This window comes from Corythoichthys intestinalis, chromosome 14 (genome assembly GCF_030265065.1).
Source record: "Corythoichthys intestinalis isolate RoL2023-P3 chromosome 14, ASM3026506v1, whole genome shotgun sequence".
Taxonomy (NCBI): Eukaryota; Metazoa; Chordata; class Actinopteri; order Syngnathiformes; family Syngnathidae; genus Corythoichthys; species Corythoichthys intestinalis.
The window spans coordinates 22,970,555-22,986,272 of record NC_080408.1 but is presented as its reverse complement, the minus strand read 5'-3'; the positions used below and the strand labels follow the sequence as shown (position 1 = coordinate 22,986,272).

Here is a 15,718-nt window from a genome sequence, read left to right as displayed (position 1 = left end):
CAACTCCCTCCACAGATTTTCTTAGGGGTTGAGATCTGGAGACTGGTTAGGCCACTCCAGGACCTTGAAATGCTTCTTACGAAGCCACTCCTTTGTTGCCCCGGCTGTGTGTTTGGGATCATTGTCATGCTGAAAGACCCAGCCACGTCTCATCTTCAATGCCCTTGCTGATGGAAAGGGATTTTCACTCAAAATCTCTCGATACATAGCCCCATTCATTCTTTCCTATACACAGATCAGTCGTCCTGGTCCCTTTGCAGAAAAACAGCACCAAAGCATGATGTTTCCACCCCCATGCTTCACAGTGGGTATGGTGTTCTCCGGATGCAATTCAGTATTCTTTCTCCTCCAAACATGACAACCTGTGTTTCTACCAAAAAGTTCTATTTTGGTTTCATCTGACCATAACACATTCTCCCAGTCCTCTTCTGGATCATCCAAATGCTCTCTAGCGAACCGCAGACGGGCCTGGACGTGTACTTTCTTCAGCACTGGGACACGTCTGGCAGTGCAGGATTTGAGTCCCTGGCGCCGCATTGTGTTACTGATAGTAGCCTTTGTTACTGTGGTCCCAGCTCTCTATAGGTCATTCACTAGGTCCCACCGTGTGGTTCTGGGATTTTTGCTCACCGTTCTTGTTATCATTTTGACGCCACGGATTGAGAGCTCTTGTTGGAGCCCCAGATCGAGGGAGATTATCAGTGGTCTTGTACGTCTTCTATTTTCTAATAATTGCTCCCACAGTGGATTTCTTTACACCAAGTGTTTTACCTATTGCAGATTCAGTCTTCCCAGCCTGGTGCAGGCCTACAATCTTGTCTCTGGTGTCTTTCGACAGCTCTTTGGTCTTGGCCGTAGTGGAGTTTGGAGTGTGACTGACTGAGGTTGTGGACAGGTGTCTTTTATACCGATAATGAGTTAAAACAGGTGCCATTAATACAGGTAACGAGTGGAGCTTCGTTAGACCTCGTTCGAAGAAGTTAGACCTCTTTGACAGCTAGAAATCTTGCTTGTTTGTAGGTCACCAAATACTTATTTTCCACTCTGATTTGGAAATAAATTCTTTAAAAATCAAATAATGTGATTTTCTGTTTTTTTCCCACATTCTGTCTCTGATGGTTGAGGTTTACCCATGTTGACAATTAACTTGCACAATTGGTGGTTGACTAAATACTTACTTGCCCCACTGTATAAGTGAAATTTTAGACCTCTAGCTATTTTCTAAGTGGGTGAACTTGCAAAGTCACAATGGGTGCAAATACTTCTGCTCCTCACTGTATGAGTGGGCAAAATTAATACAACGACAATCGGATGTCAAATGGGGGCAACAAAATATTGTTCTGTGGGCCGCTGGTTTGAGACCCCTGTCAAAGATGAATGTAATTAAAACGCTTAAGAAAAAAGAAATTATGCATGAAAGGGTTAAATGACGCGGATCCAAGAAATTTTACAGTTGATAGGACTTTTTTGAATTGGTGTTATGGAATGACTCTTGTAACTGATTCCACATCAGCCCTCAAATCATTCAGAAGCTCCAAAATGCTAATGATTTAGGATGTTATTATTTTAATTGGAAATCTTACACAGCAACCAATAGATTTCATTACATTTCAGTCCCCCAAAGAGAACAATTACAATGCGGCAATAAAACCGCATGCCTGCCAGATCGTTGCGACAAATTTTGCTTTCTTGTCCCAAAAATGTTGACCCAAACTGCTTGACTCATGCGGCTCCTCCTCATGGGGTTTGACAGTAAGTCTTGTTAGTATCACAACTACGATATTTTTTACGTATAGAGAAGGAAAGACCAGTGTTGCGACCAGCCCGAAGCATGGACTCCCTCAGCATTCCGTCATATAGCAATGAAGGTGCTTCTCTTTTTATCATCGCCACAGTCATCTCACTGAGAGATTCATGAACCTCAAAGTGCAGTTCTGTAATTGTTCCTTTCATTCCAGAGCCCATACGTCCTCTACAAACATCTCGATCCACCAAAATCTCCGGCTTGGAAGTTTCAGCCACACCTAGTCCATTAAGCAGAAGTGAATATGCCGTGACCTACCGCAGGGGGACAGGACTTGTAAGCGGGGGCACTCAGGGCACGTACACGGCTCTTGAAGGTGATAAGGAGGGAGGAGATAATGTGGGGACGAAGGACATTGGAAGACTGGAGTTGAAAGTTGAAGAAGTAAGGAAAGCAAAGAAAGAGAACCAAGTGGTGTCAATCAAGAAGGAAATTGTTCTTGATGAAGATGCAAATACATTAGTTGACAAGGAAGAAGAGGAAAAGAATGAGGTACCAGTTAAGGAAGACTGTAGATCAGAGCCAGCAGCAGAAGAAACACATGCAGAAAGCCTGAATTACCATGTTGATGATGATGTTTATCAACAAGATCCCTACGAAGGTATAGTCCCCCCCCAAAAAAATCCTTTGATGCCACTAGTTTATGTTTAATTTTAAAAAATTCTCAATTGCAGATATGCAAGGAGCTGCAGAAGCCAAAAGCGAGGACAATGTTTTTGCCTCTTCTGATATAAACTCCACGGATGTGCAACAGCAGGATGACCAGGAGCTTTCAGGCTACATTCAAGACAGCTTTGAATTCCTAGATCACATGGACTGTAGCATTTCCTGTCAGGTAATTGTGATTTTGGTCTGTAGCTGCATTGGTTTGTTAATAAGGGTGTAACGGTACATGTATTTGTATTGAACCGTTTCGGAACGGGGTGCTCGGTTCGGATCGGAGGCGTACCGAACCGGTTTCTGACGTAATGTAACCCTTACTTTTCGAGACTGTGAGTCGATCGGGTTACAGTTTCTTTGTGTAGATTATATTTACCCCATCTTCTTTACTATAATGAGGACCAACTTGGACACTATATAACCCAGAAACGTCAACGGCGCGACAACGTTGCTGCCGCGAGAACGCAGTGAAACGTTAAAGCGTTTAAAGCGTTGAAGTCAATCAGCCAATGCACACCAGTCGCAGTGCAGCCGCATGTAGACGCGTCCCAGAAGCGGCTCAACGCAACGCACGTAAAAAGAACGGCAGAGTTTATAATTTGACGTGAGACGCGGCCCTCCTGCGTCAATACTACTAGCTAGGATCGGGCAGACTCGTGTAAAAATACAGTGGATCCGGTCAATTTTCAAACTAATATGCAATCGTAACCCACTTTTTGAGTCCATCAGATTTCTTGAGTGGTAGATCAGGGCACAGTTGACATTGCTTTGCTGATTTACTGCTGTCTTCTCTGCTCTAATAATAACCCACATGGCCCCGTGTTCAATACAAAACCCTCCAACCACAACAAAACAAGTAGGAACTAATATTCACATAGGAACTAAAGTTATACAACATAAACTATACAATATAAATGAATACTACATAACATTTGTAAAATATAAACACATAATAAAATAAATAATAGCCCATTTAAATAAAATAAATTGAAATAAGCTAAAACACCTGTAATTAAATAATAAGAATAATACACAGATCCTGCTTACACAATTAAATTTATTAATTTCTGTGTGGTGGTTTGACTTGAGAAAATCCACCAATAAAGCTTTTGAAAACCATTCATGAGAAAAAAAAAGATTAATTGAGGCATTTCATTTGTAAAATACATGTTAAAATCTTTGTCATTGGGATTGCAGAGGACATCTTTTTTCTTCCTTCTTTCAGAAAGAAAGCTGAACAATACGCGAGGTCTGAAAGGCAAATTGTTGTTGGATTATTATTTTTAAATACCCGCTACTTTTTGAGCAGGATTCTAGCTTTGTATAGGCTAATGTTCCTATTGTTGAAAGCACAAAAGTGTGTAATAAACAAATAGCACATTTATATTTTGCATTTTGTTTTCTTACTGTACCGAAAATGAACCGAACCGTGACCTCAAAACCGAGGTATGTACCGAACCGAGATTTTTGTGTACCGTTACACCCCTAGCTGTAAATATTATTTTTAACGGAAAATGTTGTCTGAAGATAGTTCTTGTGTAACCAGACAACCATAACAACATGGGCCTTGTTTGAAACCGTTTAAAGACCTTAGGCTTAAGACAAACGGTTTTAGCTTGTCATGTGCTATCTATTTGACAAACATAGACTGATTGAGCCAAATGTCCAAATCCTTAAAGTCCTAGGTGTATCTTTGAACAAAATAAGAAAGACCAATACAAGAAAAGTAAATACAAGAAGATCAAGGACTGCCAAGATTTAGATCAGAAGATCGAGGTCTTGCCAAGTACTTAAATCAAGAAATATGGACTTAGATTGGAGTACCAAGTAGTAATAGATTTTATTTAAGACGTGGGACAAATAATCTTTTCCTCACCCTAAGACCTTGGCCTGTCTTTGCCCAATATAGAAGGATTTTTTAAATAATAAATAAAGGTCCTGTCTAAGAGTTGTTGATACCTTGGACAGTGGGTTCCTTTAAGTTACCAGTGACCCAAAGAGTTAATCTTAGCCTAAAATACCTTAGCTTGCTTAATATCTGACCTTAAGTTAGACTTAAAATTTAAATGTTAGCTTGCTTATGATTATATGTCATATAGTTCAAGGTGTACAGTGCCTGGAATATACAGTCCCTGACAAAAGTCTTGTCGCTTATCCGTTTTGTAGAAACAATTGCTAATAACCTGACTTTTAATTATTCAATTGGTTTCAGAAATGGCTTATATGAAAGCTAAGAGCTTCCCAAATAATGTTGAATGTACAAAAATATATTTGTTTCACTGAAAAAAGATTTATCATTTAATGAAGACATAAAGGTCAAATTTTGGCAAGACAGAAGTTTTGTCGCCTACAGAAAGTAGTGTGAGAGTTGAACAAAAAATATACTTCAAATACAAAAATATGTATACCATAAGCGAATTAAGTAGTGGTGCTGTGAGATCCAAATGTAATATTTTGTATGACTTCCATTGGCTTGAAGGACTGCATCCATGCGGTTCGGCAAGGATTCTTACAATTTATGGATGAAGTCATCAGGAACATCAAAGAAAGCAGTCTTGCATGCCTCCCAGAGTTCATCAACATTCTTGGCTTTCGTCTTCCATGCTTCCTCTTTCATCCTACCCCAGACATGCTCAATGATGTTCATGTCTGGTGAATGGGCTGGCCAGTCCTGGAGGATCTTGATTGAAGTATGCGATGGAGCACCACCCTGCTGCAGAATTTGTCCCTTTTTATGGTTAGGAATGTAAGAGGCAGCTAATATTTGTTGATATTTCAGACTATTTATGTTGCCTTCCACCCTGCCGATCTCTCGCACACACTCATAGTTGATGTAACCTCAGACCATGATTTTGCCACCACCAAACTTCACTGTTTTTGCGGCAAAAGGGGGATTTTTCAGATGAATCTTCCATTGAATTACACCACAGTCCCCGCAAATATTGCAGGGGACCTACTGGAGCCCGCATGGATCCGAGATTCACTCAGAAAACAGTGAAGTTTGGTGGTGGCAAAATCATGGTCTGAGGTTACATCCAGTATGGGGGTGTGCGAGAGATCTGCAGGTAGGAAGGCAACATAAATAGTCTGAAATATCAACAAATGGTGTTAATGGTAAATGGTGTTATTAGCTGCTTCTCACATTCCTAACCATAAAAAGGGACAAATTCTGCAGCAGGATGGTGCTCCATCGCATACTTCAATCATGTACCTCCAGGACTGGCCAGCCCAGTCACCAGACATGAACATCATGGAGCATGTGTGGAGTAGGATGAAAGAGGAAGCATGGAAGACGAAAGCCAAGAATGTTGATGAACTATTGGAGGCATGCAAGACTGCTCTTTTTGATGTTCCTGATGACTTCATCAATAAATTGTATGAATCCTTGCCGAACCGCATGGATGCAGTCCTTCAAGCCCATGGAAGCATACAAAATATTACATTTGGATCTCACAGCACCACTACTTAATTCGCTTATGTTATGTAACATATTTTTGTATTTGAAGTAAAGATGTCCTGATCGATCAGGATGCCGATCGATCGGGTCCGATCACGTCATTTTCAAAGAATCGGAATCGGCAAAAAAATATCGGACATGCCTTTTAATATATTTATATTTTTTAATGAAATTGTTTTCTATTTGTATTTAACGTTACAGACAAAATGTATTACACTCATCCAGAGTCTTTAGTTTTAGCTCAGAGTAAGGCTATCAAATTTATCGCGTTAACGGCGGTAATTAATCTTTTTTGAATTAATCACGTAAAATTATTTAACGGCATTAACGCATGCGCTGCACGACCCACTCACGCATTGTCGTGTTCAATCTATAATGGTGCCGTTTTACTTGCATATCGAGCTAAAAGATAACGTAAAATGAGTAGAGTGAATTTAGGCAGTCTTTGGAGCCTTTTTATAATTGGCTAAAGCTTTAAAATCCCTCTCTCCACAATTAGAAATATCATGGAAAGCAATGTGGGGAAGTAAGGTAGTAGTTGATCTTTTTCTTAACACCATGTGTTATTTCCCAAAGCAGAGAAGATATATCAATTGGTGCCCCTACGCACAGTCATGGTTGCACTTCATTTACTGAAAGCTCAACAAATACACTAGATGGCAATAGCTAGTCACTATATACAAAGTCACATTTATCCTTTAAGAATTACAAGTCTTTCTATCCGTGGATCCCTCTCACAGAAAGAATGTTAATAATGTAAATGCCATCTTGAGGATTTATTGTCATAATAAACAAATACAGTACTTATGTACTGTATGTTGAATGTATATATTCGTCCGAGTTGTATTCTTTTTTTTTTTTAAATGCATTGCCAAAATGTATATGATCGGGAAAAAGTATCGGGAATGATTGGAATTGAATCGGGAGCAAAAAAAAGCAATCGGATCGGGAAATATCAGGATCGGCAGATACTCAAACTAAAACGATCGGGATCGGATCGGGAGCAAAAAAACATGATCGGAACAACCCCAATTTGAAGTACATTTTTTATTCAATTTTCACACTACTTTCTGTAGGCGACAAAACTTTTGTCTTGCCAAAATTTGACCTTTATGTCTTCATTAAATGATAAATCTTTTTTCAGTGAAACAAATATATTTTTGTACATTCAACATCATTTGGGAGGGTCTTAGCTTTCATATGAGCCATTTCTGAAACCAATTGAATAATTAAAAGTCAGGTTATTAGCAATTGTTTCTACAAAATGAATATTTTGTCAGGAACTGTATTGTGGGTTCACAAAATGTCAACAGTATCAAAATTTGTCTTTTTAGATCCCTGTCCACTTCTTGCCGGATTCTTCTTCTCAAATGAACGAGTTCTCTGTTGAACCTCCCGGTTATTCCGACGACGAGTACGAACTCATGGAGCAACCATTGCCTTACACCGAGGGGCCCAACACGAGCCTGAGCACCAGCCCCAGCACAAACGATCAAAACAAGCTCAAGTCCCACCGGCCGCCCAGTGTTGATGCGAATGAACGGCATGGAAAATCCCTAAGCTTGCCTTACATGACCTCACCTGTTTGTGAACCAGGGGAGTGTTGCACTGATGACGGAGATAACACGGAAGATGACGATGCTGTCCACTACTATAGCAGTGATGAAGAAAGCAGCTTGCTTGCTACAAGCCTTCCTGCGGACTTCTTTCTAAGCAGCCCAAGTGATCTTGAGCCGGACAATGTTCCAGCTAGTACTGCTGAAAACGTTTCCGTGGACGAGTCATCTGAAGAAATGGAATTTAACCCTGAATGCTGTACGGCCAAACAACAAAATAATAGCGATAAGAGCCAGGATGACGCAGACGTAGGCGAAAACACAATACCACAAAACGAAGAAAGACTTAAGGACCAAGAGGACAAGAGTCTAAGGTGAAAAGCACTTGCTTGAAAATATAAAATGCCTTAAATGACATGAAGGAAATAATGATTAAGAAAGAAAAAAACAATAACTTAGCTCTCTGAAAGAGCACCCAGCAGAGGGCGGACAATATTTCCAGAACTAGAAACACATTAGCACATTACCGTATTTTTCGGATTATAAGTCGCAGTTTTTTTCATACTTTGGCTGGGGGTGCGACTTATACTCAGGAGCGACTTATGTGTGAAATTATTAACACATTATGATTAGGGCTGTCAAACGATTAAAATTTTTAATCAAGTTAATCACAGCTTAAAAATTAATTAATCGTAATTAATCGCAATTCAAACCATCGATAAAATATGCCATATTTTTCTGTAGACTATTATTGGAATGGAAAGATAAGACGCAAGACGGCTATATAGATTCAACATACTGTACATAAGTACTGTATTTGTTTATTATAACAATAAATCAACAAGATGGCATTAATATTAACATTCTGTTAAAGCGATCCATTGATACTTGTAGTTCTTAAAAGATAAATGTTAGTAAAAGTTATAGAAGTTTTATATCAAAAACCCTCTTAACATTTTCGTTTTAATAAAATTTGTAAAATTTTCAATCAAAAAATAAACTAATAACTCGCCATTGTTGATGTCAATAATTACACAATGTTCATGGTGCTTAAACCCATAAATTCAGTCGCACCAAAGCGCCAGCAGAGGGAGGTAAAAAACACAGGTAACAAGTGGGCATGACATTGTGCTGTCATTTTAATATGTTTGAGCGGGGCATGTGCGTTAATTGCGTCAAATATTTTAAAGTGATTAATTAAAAAAATGAATTACCGCCCGTTAATGCGATAATTTTGACAGCCCTAATCATGATATCATTTCACATGTTATTTTGTTGTTTTGGAGTGACACTGATGGTTTGGTAAACTTGTTAGCATGTTCTTTATGCTATAGTTATCTGAATAACTTAGTAGCTATGGCCACGTTCGCGTTCTGCCTTTGGCAATGAGTGTTCAATTGTATTATTGACTTTTTTATATTGAAATGCATGCTTTTAGTTTGTGGCGCTTTCATGCCCACATGGGGGCGCACTTGCACTTGTTTACGTGAAGAAGAGCGCTCACACGCCAGAAGAAGACCGACAGCTACGTAGCTCTGAGTGAGTGGGCGAGTTAGCGAGAGAGAAACACGGCTGCGAACCTACGTTCATTGTTTATGCTTATAAAATATCTCTACCGAGGCAACGCCTGTGTGTGTCATCTTTTCTGTTGTTGTTGTGTGTTTTCCACCCGCGATCGGACATTTAGAGCCAGTTGTGTGGTTGTTTGAACGATGCGCTAATGCTAGCGAACGCATGCTAACCGTTTGTGTCATGTCATTGCTGTAAAAGCACCTAATTATTAGAGGTGTGCATCAACACTGCCCTCACGATTCGATTCGATTACGATTATGAGGGCCACAATTCGATTCGATTCGATTCAGAGGGTCACGATTCGGTTCGATTCGGCAATGCATCGCGATGCATTAAAGCCTGGGATGCATTAAAATTCGAAAGCAAAGCATATTTTTCGTGAAACATTAGAGAACACAAGCGGTCAAACATTAAACAACTTTTTATTGGCTCTTGTGTCACTCCTGGTTGAAGTCAAATGAAAATGCTTTCATATATATATATTATATATATATATATATAAAACATCACAGCATTTAATTAGTGCTTTGAATGAGACCAGGGCCTTTTTCTTTTTCTTACACACAGTAGCAGCCTTTCACACAGGACAACATCTGAACTCCTGTGCAAAATCAGTAATAACAGTCACTGTATTTTAGTCACAACGACCCATCAATAAAAATATTCAAGTAAATATTAAAGAAAACGACAAAGAAAATATTGAAGTGCAGCAGCATCTTTATCGCAATATCAATCCAGGGATCAGTTCAGTTGCAAACAAAACATCAACTAAATTGCAATGTAGAACAAAAGTAAAATGTAGGCCCAGCCCACTATATATGTGCAATAGAGGTTAGATCGGGCCTAAAAAATCCAGCCAAAGTTTAATATAAATTTTTTTTAAAAAACAGGAGAAGATTCAAAAGGATAACATTTCTGTTGCCTTTGTCTGCATAAATAAAGGTGTCCTTCGTAACGAATTCTCAAGTTTTCTTAATGTTTAAATAGTCTACATATTTTTATGAGCATTATAAAAGCATTTACACAACGAAATAACGGCAGGAAAGTTTAATATAAAAAAAAAACACACAGAGGAGAAGATTCAAAAGGATCACATTTGTCTTGCCTTTGTGTGCATGAATAAAAGTGTCTTTCGTAACGAATCGCAAGCGCCACAGTGGGAGGAGAAGAAGAAAAGCGAGCGGCGCCATGGCATTCATGTGCTTGCACAAGCAATTGCACAATACAGAGAGCCTGCTCTCGGTTTTATCCCTTTTTTTTATTTATTTTTTTTATAATTTATTAGTCGGCGCGGCGGCCCGACCTGTCCCGAACGTGAATGCTTAACATTTTGGGCCCGACCATCTAACCTCTACGAGATAGGACATAACATAACAATGGCTAAAGCGGAGAAAGAGGGAGTGAGAAAGATTATTGATGCACCTAAGACATTGAAAGTAGACATCTGGAGACATTTTGGCTTCTAAGAGGTTGGTGGGAAACTTGACCAGAGTTATGCGTGTGTAAAAAATGAAACATGACAATAATAATACAAATGGGTAAACCAAATCCGTTGCATCACCGGAATTGCGCAGGGAAGATTTTTGAACGTACTTATATATTTTAAAATGCGCTGAATCGATTCGGCTTGTTGCCCGCATCGACTCGAATCGTCCATGCCCCGCATCGGGATGCATCGCCGCATCGATTATTGTTGACACCACTACTAATTATCATTTATTTACGTCGATGCGAACCTGTTTGGTATCGAGGACGAAATTGATTCAGCAAATTATATGGACGTTCAGCATCGTCATTTGGGAGTTTAGCCCGCTGAATAGCCAGGACCGAGCCGTAGCGTCCTGGTGAGACAGTATATTCGCATTTCGTTGTTCATGCACTGTACACTGTGCACTTATTCCGAATGTTGTTCTCTATTGTATTTTTATATTAAAGTGCCTTTCAAGATGACATGTCTGTTCTATGTGTTGGATTTTATCAAGCAAATTTCCCCCAAAAATGCGACTTATACTCAGGTGCGACTTGTACATGTTTTTTTTTTCCTCTTCGTTGGGCATTTTATGGCTTGTGCGACTTATACTCAGGTGCGACTTGTAGTCCGAAAAATACGGTACTCAACATCCGCACCAGGTTGTTGACATTTTCTGCATATTAGTTAAGTGTGTTTGGCACAGTGGCTTAATATCTTAAGATTTTTTAAATGTACGACCTCACGTGACCCCCCAAAAAAATCACTTTGCAATCTCCTCTCACACGAAGTGTACTTGAAATGACTAACAGCAAGCACACTACACCTAAATTGATGTCGAATAGTACCATGTAATGGTATCATAGTACCGTAACTTACCTGTGAAAGGCAGCATGGTGCCGTAGGGCTTAAACACTGCCAGAAATCACAAAGTAGAAGATTGAGTATGTAGCAGAATAAGAAATGGAAGGCTAACACTTAATTTGTGTAGTAACTAAATTGTGATTGCAAATTCTTCTCAAAATTTTATTTTGGTGAATGATTTGTTAGACATGTGGCACAAACACTCTACACAACTAGTTACTCCTTTGTTTGTGTCCAGGAATAGCTAGCTTCAGTGAACTTCCTAATTGAGCGACTATAAATGAACACATTCAATATTGTTGGACCTGTCTGTTTTCTGAGAAGATCAGGGAGAACAATAAACTACCCACACCAAACAATAATCGCTCATGAGAATCTAGCCTTGGCTTGTACTGACCACAGATGAGGGAACAAAACTCATTTGTTGGTACGCATGTCTCCAGCATTCCAAAATTCTGTGCAGAAATGGGAAATATAAGAAATCGAAAACAGACACTGAGCTGCCCATGTTTTCTAAAATGGATGGCTAAATTTCTACAAACCACTTGTTATAGAACCTGTAGAACCTGAATACAAACTGTAATTGTTTCTTTTCTGTGCAGGAATGAAGATCTCATAATGAAGGAAGCTGGGCCTGAACCTTTCTCCTTAGAAATGCCATCAAACCAATGTCTAGACTTAGCAATGCAAGAGCACACAGATGAATCAAGTGTTGACACCACTGATGATGTAGCAGTTAGTAACGTAAGACAGGAAGAAGAGGTCCTTCACTACTCTGTTTCTGGTTGTGCTCAGAAAGAAACATCCGAAGCAGAGGAGCTCCTAGATGTTTCTGAAGAGGTGACAGCATCTGTTAAACAGGACACGGATGAGGGAGAAGATGGCAAAAACACAGAGGATATGAATCCTGAAACTATAGGAAATTTGCCTAAAAATCTCTCAAAAGAAGAGAACAAGGAACTGAGATCAGGAAAGACGCAGGAGGAAGACTTCATGATAGTCTGGAAGGAGCTTGAGGAGGTCGTTTGTGAACTGATTGAGGAAGAAGAAAGAAAGACAGTGGAGGGTGAATACAGCGAAGAGACCAACAAGATAGAGACAATTCCAGGACAGAAGACTGAGGTGAAGGAGATGAACTCTACAGAGAGATTTGACCAAGTAGCTGAGGTTGTAAAAATGTTGGTGCCCGAAGCACCAACTTGTGTGGAAGTGGAAGTGACCCCAAGTCTTGAAGATACACCTCTGAAAAAGGTCAGGTCTGACGAATCAGAGTCTAGAGAAGGTGTGAGTCTTGACGAGAAAGGTCCAGAGAGATGTGAACAAGAAGGTACTGTTCGGGAAAAGCTTGTGCCTGAAGAAGACAAACCCTTTCGCAAGGAAATGTCCGTGACACCAACTCTTCGAGATAGATCCCTGAAAGAGGTCAGGTCTGACATTCAAGATTCTGGAGAAGCCATGAGGGTTGAGGAGCAAGAACTAGAAAGGTGTGAACTAGATGTTACTGTTAAGGAAAGATTTGTGTCTATAGAAGTGAAACCTATTAGTGAGGAACTGACAGTGACACCAAGTCTTATAGATACACCCCTGAAACTTCTCAGGCCTATTGTTTCGGGGGCTGGAGAAGCTGTGACGTTTGAGGAGCAAGGACCAGAGAAGTGCGAACCAGAAGCTACTGTTCAGGAGAATTTGTTGACTGAAGATGAAAAACCTGTTGGTGAAGAAGTGACAGCAAAGTCAAGCCTTAGAGATATACCACTGAGAGAGATCAGGTCTGACATCCCACTGTCCGGAGAAGACAGGAAGCTTGATGAACAAGTTCCAGACAGATGTGAACAAGATGTTCCTGTCAAGGAAAATTTGGTGCCTGAAGAAGACAAACCAATTTGTGAGGAAGTGATAGTGACGCCAAGTCTTAGAGATATACCCCTGAAAGAGGTCAGGGCGGAAGTTCCAGAGATTGGAGAAGCCATGAGCATTGAGGAGCAAGGACCAGAGAAGTGTGAATCAGATTTTATTATTAAGAAAACGTTTGTGCGTGAAGAAGAAAAGCCCATTTGTGAGGAAGTGACAGTTACACCGAGTTTTAGAGATGCAACCCTGAAAGTTGTCAGTTCTGATGTTGCGCGGTCCGGATTTGCTGTGAAGGTTGAGGAGCAAGGATCAGAGAGGTGTGACCCGGAAGTTACTCTTCAGGAGAATTTGGAGACTGAAAATGACAAACCCATTTGTGGGGAACTGACAGTGTCACTAAGTATTGGCGATGAACCCCTGAAAGAGGATTTTCCCAAGTTTGAAGAAGCTGCAAGGACTGAGGAGCAAGAACCAAAGTGGTGTGAACCAGAATTTACTGTTGAGGAAAAGTTGGTACGTGAAGAAAACAAACTCATTTGTGAGGAAGTGACAGTGACACCAAGTCGTGGAGACACACCCCTTAAATATGTTGCGGAGTCCCAAGAAAATGTAAAGTTTGAAGAGCAAGGACTAAAGTTACCCAAAGAAGAATGTACCCTAAGCGAAAAGTTGGTACCCATCGAGAACAAACCCAATTGTGAAGAAGTGATAGTGACACCAAGTCTTCGAGATACACCCCAGAAAGATGTCAGATCTGATATTCTGGAGTACAGAGAAGGTATGAGGTTTGAGGATCGAGGAGTAGGAAGGAAGCTGGTTATCTCAAAATTGCCCAACGTTTACCAAGTGAAAGCGGTACCAATTGTCCCACCCAAGCCCCAACACTGTAAATTGGTTGCCCGGAGTCTTCGACAACAGCAACAACAGCGAGAGAGGAGGGATGCCGACACGCCAGATGATGTCGGTGCCACCTGCGGCAAGGACTCGCCCCGAAACAGCCCGCTCAGCATGTGCTTCGACGAGGCTGTCGCTATAGCTACTTTGAGGCGAGAAAAGGAGCGTGAAAGCGAGCGGGAACGGCAACGGGACAAGGGGGTTGAATTCCAATGACATTTCAAAGTTGCATTATTCACAAAAGTTTTGGATATTGGCGTTTCGAGTGAATTTTAGGATGGACAAATCATGCACTTTGTACAACGTTTTTGAATGCCCATTCTAACTATTCTTTATACTGTTCTCTAACACAGAGCTAAATGGCAAAATTCAGCCCGAGTACAGTTTTACACAAACCTCATGCTGGGAATAAAACATGAAATCCCAATCATAATTCAAACAGGATATGTACTTTTCCAGTACATGTTAAATATATCTTAAACTTACACCTTCGAGCATCTATATTGGAATCATTCTGTGCAGTGTATTTCTATGGAATACCCATAGGCGGAGTTTGACTTTTGAGACAGGAGGGGCACAACATGTTGATGACCCCAAAACGCAGTGTCAACAATAAAATTAACTAACAAGAATATTTATAATAATAAGATTATTTTATTATTGATTATGTTTACCATCATTCTTGAGGGGAATTTTAAATCAGGCTGCCTAGGACAGCTATACTTTTCGCCAAGATCATCATCCATTGAATATGGTACGCCCGCCAGTGTCGTGCCAATGTAGTTACCCTCGTCAAATATTGTATGCCCTGGGCGGACCCGCTGTGCAGCACTGATTTGCTTGATTTCCATGTTTTGATGATGTAGTTATCTACGAGGTTTTAAAACATGGCCCATCCATCTGTCGTATAACGTAACATACGTACTGAACGTAAAAAAAGGCAAAGTTTCACTCTTTTACTCGTAGAGTGACCTATAACTGTTATTACTGTAATTCAAGTCCTGTATGGAGTTTCTCCAGTTTAATAAACGTTGATGTCCAAAATTTATAACTGTGGTTCTTTTCTGGCTTCAAATGACTTTTTTAAGTCGACATAACTCATAACTAATATGTGTGTGCGCTCCGGCGGACAGGGGACAGAATTTTTGACGGGGGTAACTACATTGGCAAGTCACTGGTGGTGGCTCTGTTGTAAAATTAGCGTCTTTAGTGGGGCAAATTGAAAGTCCGCTCACCATTTCGATGGTGGTCCCTAGCGTTTGATGGTCCACATTTTCAATCCTTGGTTCTTGCTCAGTAGTTGTTGTCGCTTTTGAAAGTTTAGGTTTTAAAAAATTCCGTATATCCATCTTGCCTCTTTGGTCCTCAGGTGGTTTTGGCTAAGCAAAGCAAATCACCGTCTAAGGTGCTTTTTTTTCTTCATTTCATTCATTTTTGTTGTTTGTTTTACTGTTTTACAAGTTTTATAGACAACATTTTACCAGAAAATTCTAAATTTTAAAATCATACACAGTATAGGAAAGTCAATTACATGCAATGACATTTTTCGGCCACCAGGGGGCCTGGCCCCCTTGCCCCCCCCACCCCTTAAA

General features: G+C 40.2%; 1 protein-coding gene across 2 annotated transcripts in view; it reads left to right on the top strand.

Moving 5' to 3' along the window:
• Positions 1 to 15,718, top strand: part of si:dkeyp-68b7.12 (rho GTPase-activating protein 30) — a 30,700-nt gene extending 14,982 nt beyond the window's left edge. For both annotated transcript variants that reach the window (XM_057858418.1, XM_057858417.1), the window contains exons 10-14: positions 1,797 to 1,868; positions 1,959 to 2,405; positions 2,479 to 2,639; positions 7,256 to 7,851; positions 11,984 to 15,718. In XM_057858418.1, coding sequence (XP_057714401.1) covers positions 1,797 to 1,868; positions 1,959 to 2,405; positions 2,479 to 2,639; positions 7,256 to 7,851; positions 11,984 to 14,342 — 3,635 coding nt within the window. In that variant the 3' untranslated portion in view covers positions 14,343 to 15,718. The remainder of the gene's footprint in view (positions 1 to 1,796; positions 1,869 to 1,958; positions 2,406 to 2,478; positions 2,640 to 7,255; positions 7,852 to 11,983) is intronic.